We start from the raw sequence: 15,717 nt of genomic DNA on the forward strand, positions 1-15,717 counted from the left end.
GATCAGATCCTAGGGCCCAGGACCAAAGTCTACTGCATTGCATCTGCTGCATCAGTCTACGGAGTCTGTCGGGAGTTTATGTGGCCTATCGGACCCCTCGAGAAGACCCGCTCGCTCCCTCCTCCCTCTCCCTGCACCCACGAGGCTGGCAGCCCCCGGTGCCTGAAGCCCCGCGTTGTTAACCGCCTAGAGTCTGCTCTGTCGCAAGCGCCTTCTTCCACGGCCTCTCCGTGCTTTTCTCGGGGTGGCGGGCTGCATAGGAAACCACTGGGTGAGCAGAGGAGCCGCCACGGGCGGTTGCCGCTCTCGCATCTACAGCAGCTGAAGGTGCCAGGCCAGCTCTGGTCCTTGGGCCACGCAAGCCACTGGGCAACATGAGGGAGCAAGGCGATCTGGGGCCGAGAACTACGGAGATCGCGGGAGGAAATCGGATGCAGGAGAGGGCGCCATCAATCCCCTCCCCCCAACAGCAGGGCATCTGGGGAGGGCTAGCAGAACCCTTCTGCCCCCAGTTCACCAGCAGGGTGCTGCCTCTCAGGACCCTTAGGGCGATTCTTAGAAAGGAAATTTCCTATTGTGAAAGACATTTCCTGGCCCCTCTGGGGCCTTTTCCAAGAGAGCCTGGGCGTGAGGCGGAGAGGATTCCGTGGCCACAGAGGGCAGACTCTGCTGGGAAATTGATCTTCACAACATCCCGCCTAGAGCTTACTTGCCCTAGGGGAAGTGTGTGTGGCTGTGGGTCTGTGCTGCTTGGAGGTCCTTCCATAGGAAAGCTCCGTGTACTTCTGGCAGTTAAGTGTGGCACTGAGGATGAGAAGGGAAGGTTGGAGCTCTTTGCCCAGCAGCCATTGGTTTAAAGGCAGAGCTGAGAGCTGAAGGAGCTGAAGAGGTGGCTAATTTGGAAAGCGGCGTCAGTTTTCTCTCCATGACTGTGCAACCAAATACATTTTAAAATAAAAACTCAATGGAAACGGGGGAAAAAAACATTAATAGAGTGTGCTGTCGCAGTGGAGGCGTTAAATCTGGACTTGAAACCTATAATCGAGCCAAGAGGCGTGCCTAGAGCTGCGCTCCAGGACTCCCTGGTAGACGCTGGGGTTGGTCCCCGCAGACGGGTTTACTGAACCATCTGGACACAGGGCAAGCAGAGCCTGATGCCCCAGAGCCGGCGTCCCGTTCTCGTCCTCAATTCCCCTACCGCGTGGGTCTGCCCGCAGGGAGGGGTCCTCTTTCCACCATGTCGAGGTCCCAAGATCACAGCACCCCCAAACGGGTGAAGCAGCCCCCTCCTGTCCACCGGAAAGAAGGCAGCGGGCCTTGGGTTCAGGAAGGGCCCGCAGCCGGGTCCAGCTGTCGCCCGGTAGGTCCCCGACAACTGCCCTCCACCCCCGCGGCCCCTCTGCTTTGCATGAGAAGGAGCCCAGCTGGGACGGGGGCGGGGGTTGAGCCACTCGGGACTCCGACGGCTTTAGATTCCAGAAAGGGGCGGTTGGGTCGAGGGCGCTAGCGGCGAGAACCAAGACAGCTGGGGGCGGAGGGGGGGGAGCATGGGGACCACTTGACTGGACCAGCCCCTCCGCGCGGGTCTCACTCAGCGCAGGGGGCTCGGGAAGCACCTCGGGCTCCGGGAGGAGGGGAGGGGGTCCCCGAGCCAAGCAGCTCCTAGCGCCTCCGCGGGAGCTGGAGTACTGGCTAGGGATCGACTCGCTCCTCAGAGCTTCTGGTCAGCAGCAGGCGCACAAAAACCTAGTCGGATCTCGCGAAGTCGGCTGCTGGGTTGGAGAACCATCCTCCCCATCTTACTCCTGACCTGAGCGGAGCCCTCAGAGAGGCCCACGGAAGGGGCTGATTCGAGAGAGAGAGAGAGAGAGAGAGAGAGAGAGATAACTAGTCTCAACACTCCGCCCGCCCCGCAGCGGGGACCCCCAGCCCAGGTGTTTTTGGAGAGGGTGCAGAGAAGATGTTAGAGGCCCCGCACCCAGAGGTCAGGATGGGCGGAGCACCAAAGAAGCGCACGCGGGACCTCGGCTTTGACTTCCAATGAAAAGGTGATGTAGAAGGCAAGGTGGAAGATGCTGGCGGCCTCGGGGTTGCAGGGTGCTTCGGGCAGAAGCTTGAAGGCAGTAAAGGGGCGTTGGCAGAGCCCTAAAACTCCACTTCCGTTGAGCGTAAACCAAATTTTCTGTATCGGCTTCCCGGTTCGTCCGAAGAGGGTATTCCGTTTGCCGAGAGCTGGATCCCCCGCCGGCTCAAGTTCATCGCAATTACGTTTCAGCGCGCGTTTTTCCCAACTTAGTCGCGGGCTCTTGTGTGGGATGTCTGAGTGTCGCACCATGAGTGGGATCAGAAGGCCAATTCCAAAATACCAGCTAGACCTGGCTAGCCACCCAACCTTATTTTCTTCCACACTAAGGTTGAATTCGCCTTCTTAGCACACACTCCCCGCCCCCAAGCAAAAAAAAAAAAAAAAAAAAGAGCAAAACAACACGGCCCGCCTTGCCACCTTCAGACCTCAAGAGAAATCCCGGTTTAGCACAGAAATGGTGCTATCAAAACGGAATTCGGTATTTGACTGGCTTTAATCCAGGAAACGAGTAACTCTTGGAGACGAGGATTCTCAGGACCCGGACCTGAACTCCGCCTTTGGAATAATCTGCCTCCAGGCAGTGGTCCCGACGTTATATTTGGGATTAGGGAGGTAAGAGCTCCCTGAGGAGAGAACTACAAGGGGGTATGGTCTGCGGTTTGTGTCCGGAAGGTGTTGATAGCCCGGAACCTGGAACAGGGGAGGAGGAGAAGCCGAGCCCACTCAGCCCGTACGTTGCACAGCCGAATCCACTGCAGCCTTTCCGTGGGGCCCCAGACGTCCCTGCTCCCAACGGCCACTACCTCCACCCGCCAGCCGCCACTGATGCCCTGCGGTTTCCCGCCTAGTCGTTTGTTTTTGTATGTAAAAGGTGTCTCCGGATCACAGTTTTCTCACAACTTCTCGCCGGGGTTGCAACTCCTCACCCGTGGCGCTTCCCCACCCACTCCTTTCCCCCTCCCGAGTGCCGCGCCTCCGGTCTCCCCCGCCCCCATCAGGAAAGCGCCGGAATCAACTTTCCAAGACCGCGCTGCGGGAACAGACACCCAGGTCTCTGGGAGACCGAGACCCTGTGGACTTTGGATGGACTGGGGGAGGAGGAACGGAGGAACCAGAGGAGGAAGATCCTGTGGCTCTCCCTCCCCCACTCCCGCTAAAACGCGCGCTGTGCTCGGGACAAACTTCTAGGCCAAGAAAGCACGAAGAAGGGAAAACAAAAACAAAAACAAAAACCAACACCCGCTGAATTGCAAAGTCAAACAGTTCACAAGGGCTCCCGGACCCAGCTGCACCCGAACCTTCAACAAGGCTCCACCTTGGATTAATCCCACCTTCCAACAGTACTCTGCCCTCCGCCTGCGCCTTACTGCCGCGCGCTCTCAGTCCTTCCCATCGAAACCGAGGCCTTACCGGAGCAGGAGGGGCTCGGGCACCTCGCTGCCCGCCGCCCGCACCGCGCCGGGCGGCGGATGCGGCCGCCACTGATCCTCTAAACGCGGTCTCCCGGCACTCTCCCCGGCCGGGGGATGCAGAATGGTTTACAGAGGGACCGCGAGCCGCTGATTGGTCGCAGGCTGCGGTGACGTCGGCGGGCGCTGCATTAAGGCGAGGGGGCTTCCAGAGCTCAGCCAACAGCCAGGAGCAGTGACCGAGCCGCTGGAGCTGGGGAGAGACGCGCCAGGGCGGCGGACTGGGCCAGGAGACCGGGGACAGAGGGACGCTTGTCCGGGGACAGCCAGCAACGAACTGCGGCCTGGGTGGCGACAGCAGCGGCCCTTGCTGAGCTGTTCCAGCCGCACAGAACTGTAGCTGCTGCACCAGGACGTTTTTTCCAAGCTCTCCAAGCTACTCCCCCTCCCCCCGACTCCTCCCGCTGCAAAAGAAAAAAAAAAAAAAAAGGAAGGAAGGAAGGAAAGAGGCTAGAAAGGAAACCCAGATTTGCCACCACAGCGACAAAAGGGGGAAAAGGAAAAGAAAGTCCAGCGACTGTGGGGTTGGACGCAGGCCCCCGGAGCGCGGGCCGAGCGATGCGGGGCTGCGCGCACAGGCGGCCGAGAGTTGTGACTGGAGCCACGATGCACGGCCAGGCGCGGTGAGGAGCCAGACCGTTTCACCTCCCTGAAGGAGTCCGGGAACAGGGAGGGCCGTCCTGAAAACACGGAGGCCACCAGGCAGGCCACGGGCCGAGGTGACGGGGCTGGGGAGGTGGGGAGCAAGCAAGCGCACCTGGCTGCGTCCGCCTGGAGTTGTCCCTCTGCGTTCACGATTGACACAAACACTTCTCCAAACGGGGGAAATTTAAGCAGCAACAACAATCAACAACGAGATCTTCCTCCTGCCTTCCCCTCCCTCCCTCCCTCCCTCCTCCCTTGGCCTACCCCCTCCCTCTTCCCCAGGCCCGCGGCGGGCGCCCTGCGAGTCCGGACCCGCTGCGCGATGCCGGCAGTGTAGGATCCAGAGCTTCTCCACTGGTTTTGTTCTTTTCTTTAAAAAAAAAAAAAGAAAGAAAGAAAGGAAGGAAGGAAGGAAGGAAGGAAGAAAAAAAAAAGAGGAGGGGAAATCCCGGTCGGTGGTAGGCAGCCTGGCACACACACACCCGCCCTCACACCCCGACAAAAGCAGATGCACTTTGACTTCTGACAGCTCTACCTCAAGCCCAAGAGAACTCCACGGCGCTTTCCCTGCAACCCGAGCTCGCTGCGTCCTCCTCTTCTTTCTCCGAATCCGTTTTATTTATTTCGGTTCCCGTCGCCGATCTCGGTGACCTTCACTCCTCCGTGGGCTCTGGGCAGAAGAGTTGCGTTCTCGCCTGCCGAGACTCTTCGCCCCAGGAGCTGCGGCGGCGCTGCTGTGTCCCGGGGCCCTGGGACTCCCAGGCTGCACAGTCCACCGAGGTGCCCTCTGCTCCCCATCAGCCTCATTTTCACCCCCTTTTGATTTCCTGGTGCGGGTTTTGGCTTGCACCCCCAGTGTGTCTCCTCTTTTTGGAGGGGCTGAGGAGCTCTTGCTGAGGTCTTCGGGAGTCATCCCCTAGGCTCTACCTGCTCTTCTCTCTCCCGGCCTCACCCGACCAAACCAAAGACCATGGTGCACTGTGCCGGCTGCAAAAGGCCCATCCTGGACCGTTTCCTCTTGAACGTGCTGGACAGGGCCTGGCACGTCAAGTGCGTCCAGTGCTGTGAATGTAAATGCAACCTGACCGAGAAGTGCTTCTCCCGGGAAGGCAAGCTCTACTGCAAGAACGACTTTTTCCGGTGAGTACTTCCCTGGTGCGCCTCTGCTGCTCCCTCCCCGTGGGCTCTTCCCGGCCAGCTTGGGATCAGAGGTCAGCGTGGCCGAAGCAACCGTGGTAGGAGCAGCCTTGGAGAGGGCAGCCAAGTCCCATGGGCACCCGCCTGTTCGCCAGCTGGCGCGCAGTGCGCAGGGGACGCGGCCCAGCTTGCGTCTTGGAAATTGTGGGTCCCGGCTTAGCTGCACGTGCCTGGGGAGAAAGGGTGTGAGTCCGCTTGATCCCAGAAGCCCAGAAGCCCCTCCAAGCTTAGAAGGAAGCAGCACAGCCCTAGGACGTTGTAACCCCAGCTCTGTCTTTACCCGGCTAGATCCATGCCACTGCCTTTTCCTCTCCAAAAGGTCTTGGCGGGAACCGCGGAGGCTTTTGCGTTGGAGTGTTTTGAGTCCCTCGCTTTGGCGGCGAAAGGGAAAAACTCTGCCCTAACGCCTATGGTGCACATTCCAGGGTGTTCTTGAAACCCCGACTGGCTTCCAAGCGCCGGCCTGGGCACAGTGAACCACGCCTGTGAAATGCCCCCAGGACTCCAGCCTCCGGGAAGACCTTTTCCCTCGGCTTCCCGGCTGCTGGGTTGGCGGGAGTATCTGCCTCCGCCCAACGCGAACCTCGGCTTTGTGGCGCAGGCTCCGCTAGGAGCTCTCCCAGGCACTGCCCGCCATCCCCTTGCCCCACCTCCCTGCCGAAAACGGGGAAAACCCAGGCCCGGCTCTTGTGAGCCGGCAGACTTCTCCAGACGCCCTCCCTTCGTTTAGCATTTTAATGTACTCTCTCGAACGCACTGTCTTGCCACGAAATCCACACAAACACGAAAGTCAACCGAGAAGAAATAGGAGCAAATGCGAATTTTAATTCCTCTGTACTGGTTTGAAACCTCCCAGTTTACTCGGTTGACTTGCTCTCTGCTCTCCTCTGAGTTTTTGGTGACCGATCAAACTGGGAGTGGGAGTGAGGGTGCGAAACCATCCGGGTCGCTTTGCTCAGTGGCCCAGAACGCGCTGCCCCAGGAAGCGTGTCTCTGATTGCGGGGAACCATGGAGAAAAGCGCTGTGAAGCTGATATCGCCGGGAGGAAGCGCGGGCTGAGCCTCTGAACCTCGGCCGGCCGCGCCTGTTGTTCCCAATACTGGCTGGAGCCGAACCCGAGAACAGCGAACGGTGCCAGCTGCCAGCGGGCCCCAGAGGCCTGGCTCCCGTAAAGCGCAGCCCGGCATCTAGAGCCCCGCGGTGGCCAACCTGCCCGGCTTTCGGCTTGAACGTGGTGGCGGACCAGCGGCAGCGGGAGGCGCGCTCCGCGGCTGTTTCTCTACCCGCGGCGGGACTGGACCTTGCCAACCCTCAGCGTATGCGCGGGTCCTTTTGCAGTGAAAGGTGACGCTAGGAGAGAAAAGCGGCGCTCGGGACGCGTTTACATGGAGCTCTGATTAGATTTTGAATGTTCTCCGAATCTAACAGGAAAATAAGTGCCTCCCTTCCCCTTCCAATCGCCGCCTTACCGTCTTCCCAAGGCGCTCTTTTCCTCTGGGACAACCCTGGGCATGAGGCGGGGGTGGGGGCAGCTCAGGCCCTTCGCTCTCTCATTCTAACCATGTGTCTGACTTTTCACTGGTGCCCCGCGCCCTCTCCTGCCTTCTTGACGGTTCCATCCGCTGTCTCTCCTCATTTTTCCCCTTCCACCTCTTCTTCCTCCACTTTCTTTTTCTCTCCTTCTCTGTCGTCTTTTTCCTGGCCTCCGTTCTCCCCTTGCCCCTCACCAACTGGTCCTCTCCCATCCCGCAGATGTTTCGGTACCAAATGCGCTGGCTGCGCGCAGGGCATCTCCCCTAGCGACCTGGTGCGGAGAGCACGGAGCAAAGTGTTTCACCTAAACTGCTTCACCTGCATGATGTGTAACAAGCAACTCTCCACTGGCGAGGAGCTCTACATCATTGATGAGAACAAATTTGTCTGCAAAGAGGATTACCTAAGCAACAGCAGTGTCGCCAAAGAGAACAGCCTCCACTCGGGTGAGGCCCCAATTCCCAGCTCGTTAGGGGCGGGCGGGTCCTGGGGGAAGAAGGCCCTGTGAAGCCGCTGCTCACCTGTCCCTTCCCTCTCCTCAGCCACCACGGGCAGTGACCCCAGTTTGTCTCCAGACTCCCAAGACCCATCACAGGATGATGCCAAGGACTCGGAGAGTGCCAACGTATCGGACAAGGAAGGGGGCAGCAATGAGAATGACGACCAGAACCTGGGCGCCAAACGACGGGGGCCGCGCACAACCATCAAGGCAAAGCAACTGGAAACTCTGAAGGCGGCCTTTGCTGCTACTCCCAAGCCCACGCGCCACATCCGGGAGCAGCTGGCTCAGGAGACTGGCCTCAATATGCGTGTCATCCAGGTCAGGGCGTGGGCATCCCACTCAGTCCCACCCAGCATCCAGACCGACATGGCTCCGCTAGGCCAGCACCCAGGCCAAGCTGGGGAAACCCAGCCTCAAGGAGGGGAGTGAGTCCTGGGAGGCTGGAGCAGGGAGGACTGGAGAGGCCCAGACACATCCCTACCCTGGTGTCCTGTGCTGTGCTGCCCCGTTGCGGAGGGCATCTGGAAATCCCTAGGCTCCCTCCATTTCCCAGTTTGTAGCCGGTAATGGTCTTGGCAGAGGGGGAGGGATGGGGAGCTCAGCCTGAAGCCAGAGGAGGGGACATCGTTGGATGCCACTAGGGAGTTGGGACCCTTTCTTCTGCAACACTCACCTTTGGAAGGAGCCCAGAGGTCTCTGAGCATGCCAGAATTAATCAGTTCCACTGACTTCTCCACAACATAGATCTCCCTCTGTGTCCCCCACCTACTTTGTGGGTCTCTTACTTAAGTTAGAAAAGCCCCAGAGCAGAGAGATGGACATCTTCTCCAGAGAGAGATGGGGCATCCTGGTTTGAAAGGGGAGAGGCCCCGGGCTGGAGTCAGCTCAGGCTCTGGCAGTCTAGAGTGGAATACGGAGGCGAGGTAGGTATCTGGGCATCTGTGCCACTGTGTTGTGAGGACTTGGGGCTGCATGTGATTTGGGCCTCAGTATCCAGCCCACAGTGAGGTGAGTGGTTCACTTGCGGAGGCTCTGCAAGGATGTGCTGGGTGTGCCTGGAGGCTGAGTGTGCCAGGGAACACATATGCAGGCTGCCTTCCAGGGGAGGCCTTGTAGCCCCTGGGAGGCTGTGCCAACCTGCAGTGAATGGAGGGTTGCATGTCTGTGTCCTTGTCAGTGAGAGGCTGTGGACAAGTATATTTTGCACTGGGAGATTTGCATGGCTGTGAAAAGGAGATTGTGGGTTTTGGTGTCACTGTCATTGGTAGACCGAGTGTCAACAGGAGACTGTTTAGTTCTCTGTCATGATCATGCCGGGGGAGGGAGCTGCCAGGGACCGTGAATGGGAAGCTGTGTGTGTCCAACACTATTTGGGGAGGTTGTCTATGTGTGTAGAGCCCCCAGGAGCTGAAACTGTGACAGTGTGACTGTTGGAAACAACTCCAACTGCTTCACGTTGGGCAGGGAGGCTTGCCCAGGTCCCCAGTCGGGAATCCCGTATATCATTGGCTCTGGGGCCGTCTTGCGCGGCCCACTCAGAGACATAACCCCCACCCCAACCCCCCCACACACAACACAACACAACACAACACACAACACGCACACACTTGGGAGACACGAGTCTTGCTAGCGGTTGGAGGGGTTCGGGACGATCAGCCGCGCACCCGAAGTTGGGAGGAGGGGAGGGTCTCCGGGGGGCCTCACCTCGCCCGCCGCGTGTGTGCTTCAGGTCTGGTTCCAGAACAGACGTTCCAAGGAACGGAGGATGAAGCAGCTGAGCGCGCTGGGCGCCCGGCGCCACGCCTTCTTCCGCAGCCCGCGCCGGATGCGGCCGCTGGTGGACCGCCTGGAGCCAGGCGAGCTCATCCCCAACGGGCCCTTCTCCTTCTACGGAGGTGAGTGTGCTGCCGAGTGGCAGGGAGCGGCCAGCCGGGATTGGCTTCGTTGGAAGCGGGTGGCAGCGCGGGAGGCGCTCCCGGTTTTCTTTAGAGAAGTGCCGAGCGGGAGAGAGGTGGAGAAGGCTGGGGAGTAAATCAAGGGTCGATAGTCGGCACCGAGTGCTGAATTCCTGACCGTGAAGGAGGCGGGTGGGCTGGTAGGGAGCAGCTCCAAAGTTTGCACCAGGCAGCCCCCCTGCTGCCAGCCCCGCAGGGGAGCCCCCCAACAGCGAGTTCCCCCTATTGCCTTTCTCCTCGTTCCTCCTCCGCCCTGACATCCTCTTCCCTGCTGCTCCGCAGATTACCAGAGCGAGTACTATGGGCCCGGGGGCAACTACGACTTCTTCCCGCAAGGCCCCCCGTCCTCGCAGGCTCAGACGCCAGTGGACCTGCCCTTCGTGCCGTCGTCCGGGCCCTCCGGGACACCCCTGGGCGGCCTGGAGCACCCGCTGCCCGGACACCACCCGTCGAGCGAAGCGCAACGGTTCACTGACATCCTGGCGCACCCCCCAGGGGACTCGCCCAGCCCAGAGCCCAGCCTGCCCGGGCCTCTACACTCAATGTCGGCTGAGGTCTTCGGGCCCAGCCCGCCCTTCTCATCGCTGTCGGTCAATGGCGGGGCGAGCTATGGGAACCACCTGTCTCACCCCCCCGAAATGAACGAGGCGGCCGTGTGGTAGCGGGATCTCGCACAGTCCGCGGAGTTCGTGGTTGTACAGAAATGAACCTTTATTTAAGAAAAATAGAAAAAAAGAAGAAAAAAAAACCCATAAAAAGCAAGTCACCCCCCCCCACACACACACACTTCCCTCAGCCTCGGGGACCATTTTCCGTCTGGGGAGTCCGGATGGGAAAGGGGGACAAGAAACAGGATCCAAAACCGCCTGGAGGCAGAACTGAGATCCATGCGCTGGATGGCGAGGTACAGATTTGGGGCTCCCGAAGGGAAATGCAGACCTCTCCCCATCTTCCACCTGGACCCGGATGTGGGGACAGACGCCCCAAGTGTGCACGCCCGGCTGGAGGACGGCACAGGAACACCCAAGGCGGCCTCGGGGACGCTCAGCCAGTGGTGACGCCGGGAGCCGCAGGGAGGGAGGCGGAGAGGCACAGCCGGTTGAGGGAGGTGGAGCAGCCCGGGGCACTCCCGGGCTAGCCCGGAGGGTTCTGGCTCCGGGAAATGTCTCACTAGTGTTGTCTCAGTGTTCAGGAGCAGCGACAACAAACTCTTATAGCTTCAGAAACGCCGACCTGCTGTGCATCAGGTGGGACTATATATATATATTTTTTGTCTATCTGGGTTTTTGGTTTTTTGTTTTTGCCAAAATAGCAAAATTCTAAATGTAAAGCCCTCAGTATCAACTCTTCTACCTTCACAAAGCTCTACACACACACAGATACACACAAACACCCTGGATAGTATGGTCTCCAGCCAGACCTCTCAGTAAAATGACTTGAACATCAACTGTACAAGAAAGTATTCTACCTTCACACATACAAAAAAAAAAAAAAGTTAAAAAAAAAAGACTATTGAACTAAAAACAGTCAACTGTTTACGTATAATGTTAAATTCAGGAGTTCAGTGTTTTATTAATATATCCTGTTTTGAAACCTCTTGTTCAAAAACAAAATGTTTTGAGCAATCAACCAAAATTGTTCATTTTCTTTTCCTGTAGATGTTCTGACAGATTTGCAGGGCTCGCAGCTCACTGTGCTAGTATGTAAAAAGGTGTTGTTTACACAAGGCAAAGAGAAAACATGATATTCAGACACTTGCCAAATAGAATAATTATAGCACAAATACTGTAAAGGTGCCTAGCACCACAACCTGAGAAAGTGTTAAAAAAAAAAAAGTGTTACAAGGTTTAAAAAAACATCTTTGCTAATTTTTAGTCCTGTTGAACATTCATGGAATTGTTAATATGACTTATATAGACCCACACAGGTTTTATTTTTGTGTCTTTAAAATAAAAGTCCAAAATATTTAAATTTTATGGTCAAATATGCAGTCAACAGCTGCTACTTTTTTCTTTATATATTAAATTTCTCATATGTCTTTTATTGTTCTGATAAACCTAAGCTTGTGTGACCTCCAGTGCATATTAGACCATTCACTGTATGAAAGAAAACATGTTGAATAAATTTGTGAGTTTTTAATAAAAATAGAAAATCTGATGTTTAGATAATTGGTGTGTTATTTGATGTTTTAACAAGTAGAGGGGAGGCTGGTGGGGAGCTGAATGGCCCCTCAGAAGCCAGGAGGAAGAGAGGCAGGCCTGGGATATCTTTTTACCTTGGCTGTGGCTGAATCCCCTTGCTAACGCCAGCCTCGCTTTTCTCCGTGGCTTCCTGCTGTTATTAACTACGAATTTGCATTCTGTGGCTTTAACTGATATAGTTGAAGAGAGATTTGCTGATAAGTTAATATAGAATTTGAAATAGAAATCAAATCCAGGGCTAAAAATGAGTGTTCCCAGTATGATTAGGCATGAGATCTCATGCACTCTCTCTATCCCCCATTCTGCACATTCCGAAGGTGGGACTTGTGAAAGTCAGTTACCTGTAAATATATAGTTAGAGGTGGTCCTTTTCAGTTTCAATTCACTTCCCATAGATAATCCTGCTCTTTAATTTGATGGTTTAAAAGATAATGTAAAATAGTTGTACAGTACAGCTAGAAATTAAATACTTTAATCCTTTCAGAGAACTGACGGTGATGGTGAAGGAGTTGTTTTACAGTGTTTGTTACATTTGAAATTTCCCAAAGGGAAAACTATTTTGCCTGGCACAAGATACATACCACCTTTCTCTGAAAGATGAGCAAAAAATAACCAATATAGAAATCAAATTTCATCTGGGAGCTGCCAATAGGTTCTGAAAAGTACTTCAATCTCTCCCAAGCCTTCATTAAACATGGAAGGAATTTAAATATTTATCTACTATGGAATACGTGTGTGTTTAATATAAGATGCTATTAGAGTACCAGAATTTCTAGATTTCAGTCTGGATTATTTATTTCGTTTTAAAAATCGAAGGTTTTACATTAAATGGTATGCGATTTCCAATGTCGTTTTCATATTTTGTTAAGACACAACCAAGTGTATCTTTCCTGCAGGGAAGGCTCTAAAATGAGCAATATTTCACCACATCCATATGATGGTTTGTCTAATGGGGAGGACTATCAGGAAGGAACCTGACAGTGTTCTTTCAGAAATCCAAATTTATGAAATACGGAGAGACTTTTGAAACTCCTAGCTTCTGCATGCAGCACAATTCTTGACCTGCTTTTACGCAATCCCTGGATTAGGTGTTTTTGCCCTTTTAGCATGTATATACATTAAATCACAGCCAACTTATTCATTATAGCCACCCCCTTTAAAGACATTCATTTAACTGAACGTACGCGCACGGGAAGCTGCATTTTCCTATCAGGGCTGCTGAATTATTTAGCAGCTTTATTGTGGAATCCGGTACTTGTTAAGAAGCGTTTTGAGTTGGGCGCTCAGTGTGGACTCCTTTCCTCTCGCTGACTCCGTGGCAGCGTAACAGTCTTTCCCTGTTGAACCCAAAGAAATACCTGAACAGGTGGCAAAGCTTAGCTTTTCTCAGATTGGGAGCTGCCTGAGAGGAGGAGGTCTAGAAATATCAGGGACTATTCTTCCCAACAGAGCAGCGCTGCCCACCTCCAGCCCTAAGGTGCAGAGAAGTGCAGCACCATCAGCGGGCAGCCGGCTGTCTGAGAGCTCCCAGGAGAGGCTCAAGGGCCACAGGGAGCACAAACTATCCCCTCCCTCCGAGAAGGGCAGTCTCCTCTCCAGCTAGGCTTGGCAGTTAGCTTTCTCCCTGCGGCCATCTTAAAGCTGCCACCTCCGTGCCTCTGCCATCTGCCCTCAGGGTTCCAGCCTGCCCTGGGCTAGGGAGTTGAAGCTCACCCTCCCAATTTCCCCAGGCTGGAGGAGACTGGGGGCTGCTTTCAGTCAAGGTCAGGGAGAACAAGCATACAGACATTGGCAGTGACCTGGGACAAGGGGATTGATGCGTCTGAGAAGAGAGGCAGGCAAGAACCTGAGTTCCCTAAACTCCTGAAACACCAGGTCATAGGACAAGATGATTGGGACAGTGGTGGGGGGTGAGGGGTAATCTAATGTCACCCCTGCCCATCAGCTATTCCTACATCTGTCTCTCACTTTGCAGCCCATAGGTAGCAGGCAGAGAACTGCGAACCAGGAGACCCTCTGACCAGCTCTGGAGAGGACTATTTTTTTGGAGAATGCTCCCATTTATTCCCATCCCTCTGGTCATCAAATCTGCTTAAGTTTCTTGTAGGAGGCACAGTCTTTGAAATATCTTCTCTTGTAGTTCACCCTCCATCTCCAGACCCTTTCCCAACAGGAAACCCCTCCTTGAACACACTAGAATGCAAGCAGGGAGGGCCTCATAGAGAGAGCATTTAGGAGGGTGCTTCCCTGCCCTGTGCCTCAACTTCTCTCAGCTGCATATTAAGTCTTAGAATTCTTTCCTCTTGCCTCCCCCCAACCCTTAGTATGGGGTAAGAAAGCAAGAGGAGCATTTTGGGGGCCCTGGGATGTGTGTGACTGGAGTAGAGTAGCCTTGATTCCTTCCTCCAAAGGCTTCCCAAGTCAGTGGGGACCAGGATAGAGAAGGGAGAGTAGGTAAGCAGAACTTGGGCATTTTCTGCCCAGAATCATCCACCAGTGTCCTCTTTACTTGATGGTTTAGAAGTGGTCTCTGAACTATCTTGCCTCCCTTTCCATTTTCTTCCTTTTCTTTACCCTGAAGGCAAGGATTCTAAGTACCATTGTTCAAAATAGGAAGGGAAGAGGATTGGAGGAGGTAGTTTCCTAAATGCGGATAGAAACATTTTGTCCTTTGAAGCCCAAGGCTAAGGCTCCTGTTGCAGCCTGAGGGGCCTGCTTTGCTCTGCCCCCCCCCCCCCCAAACTGCAGGCACCAGACTGCAATTACAGGGGATGTGTTAACAAAAACAAACAAACAAAGCTGTTTTCTAGCCTGAATTCTCTTACTGCTGGCAAAAAAAAGCAGTTTTCTTTTGCCTTAGTCCCCTGTTTAGGGTGCTTCCGTCCTAGCACCCCTCTTTCCCTTTCATGTTTGAGGGGGTCTCCCCTATGATGGGTTCTCCTTCCCCTTTGCAGCCACCTAGGAAGGGGACATGAAGCAAACCTCACTAAAGTGATGGCCTCTCATTGCTCTTGACCCTGAGGGCATATTAAAACTGTGAAAGTCAGGGACCCTCACTTCTCTTAAATTCTGCAGGAAAGCGCTGGTAAGCTGAGAGTTCCTAGGCTGTTCAGCTGTGGGATCCAACTGGCCCGGAACCCTTAACACTATTTTCTGGACTCTTTTGATGCAGTTTCTGTTTATGGGGTTTTAGGTTACTACAGGTGACCTCAAACAGATATTGGAAGGATAGACCACTTTGAACTCACCCTTATCATCCCCTTATTGCTGTTTGTGTTTACAAGTTTGTCTGGCCCCCTGGGCTGATCACTTTCTCAGGAGAGAATTTAACTTACTCATCTTTGTATCTCATCTAGCAATGCCTGCCACACAGCGGGCAGTTAAGGAATGCTTCATAAAGGGATTGTATCTTTCCGTGTGGCTGGGTGTAATTAAACTGATCCTATTAAGTCTTTATATTCTGAGTCTCCCTGTGCCCCTCTAACGGTAGACGTTGAGGTTTTCTGCATCTGTGCACCAGTTTCAAGTGTCTAAGTATGCCTTCACCTTTGAAGAGATATCAGTAATGAGTGTATGAAGTAATCACCACCACCCCCTTTTCCCTAAGACAAGGCTACTTGGAGAAACCACAGAATTGATCTTTATTTATCAACAGTTGGAGCGACTTCTAATTATTCCTATTAATAACGACACCAACAGTCTGCCGCACAGTTACACATGCACATCCCTGACGTAGGTTTCTTAAATCCTGAACACCACGGGGTCACAGGCATGTGCCTCGCCCCCAGACTCCTCCTTAAATGCCCAACCTGTTTTGGTCCCAGTCTCTGTGTGCCCCAAAGCGCACCTGAGGCTGAAGAATCTTATCGTTTACTCCCTTCTCTTTTTCAAATCAGCCACCATAGGCCACGGCCACCCCACACTTTATTTCTAATCGAATCTCAGACAAATCTTGAAGCATATTTTATGCAAGGGGACAAGGGCCGCGCGCACTGCAACGTCTGTTCAGCGCCAAAAGAGGCCACGTGCCCTCGCGCGCTCCCGGACCTCCCCACACACCCCCTCCACGCACGCGCACGCGCGCCGGGACCGCGACAGTCCCTACGGCCTTCCACGCGCTTCCGCCTT

General features: G+C 54.6%; 1 protein-coding gene and 1 long non-coding RNA gene across 9 annotated transcripts in view; one reads left to right on the forward strand and one right to left on the reverse strand.

The window, feature by feature from the left end:
• Positions 1–3,582, reverse strand: part of LOC132004206 (uncharacterized) — a 28,420-nt gene extending 24,838 nt beyond the window's left edge. For all 7 annotated transcript variants that reach the window (XR_009400451.1, XR_009400453.1, XR_009400449.1 and 4 more), the window contains exon 1: positions 3,497–3,582. This is a non-coding gene — a long non-coding RNA (uncharacterized LOC132004206). The remainder of the gene's footprint in view (positions 1–3,496) is intronic.
• Positions 3,583–3,720: 138 nt separating this feature from the next.
• Positions 3,721–11,545, forward strand: LHX1 (LIM homeobox 1). 2 transcript variants are annotated; one of them, XM_059380397.1, is made up of 5 exons: positions 3,721–5,340; positions 7,151–7,377; positions 7,474–7,751; positions 9,163–9,328; positions 9,671–11,545. In XM_059380397.1, the coding sequence occupies exons 1-5, from the start codon at positions 5,171–5,173 to the stop codon at positions 10,048–10,050; spliced, it is 1,221 nt and encodes a 406-aa protein (XP_059236380.1). In that variant the 5' UTR covers positions 3,721–5,170; the 3' UTR covers positions 10,051–11,545. The 2 variants fall into 2 exon arrangements, with proteins under 2 accessions (XP_059236380.1, XP_059236381.1); XM_059380398.1 differs by lacking the exon at positions 3,721–5,340 and adding an exon at positions 5,378–6,742.
• Positions 11,546–15,717: the final 4,172 nt, after the last annotated feature.

This window comes from Mustela nigripes, chromosome 16 (genome assembly GCF_022355385.1).
Source record: "Mustela nigripes isolate SB6536 chromosome 16, MUSNIG.SB6536, whole genome shotgun sequence".
Lineage (NCBI taxonomy): Eukaryota > Metazoa > Chordata > Mammalia > Carnivora > Mustelidae > Mustela > Mustela nigripes.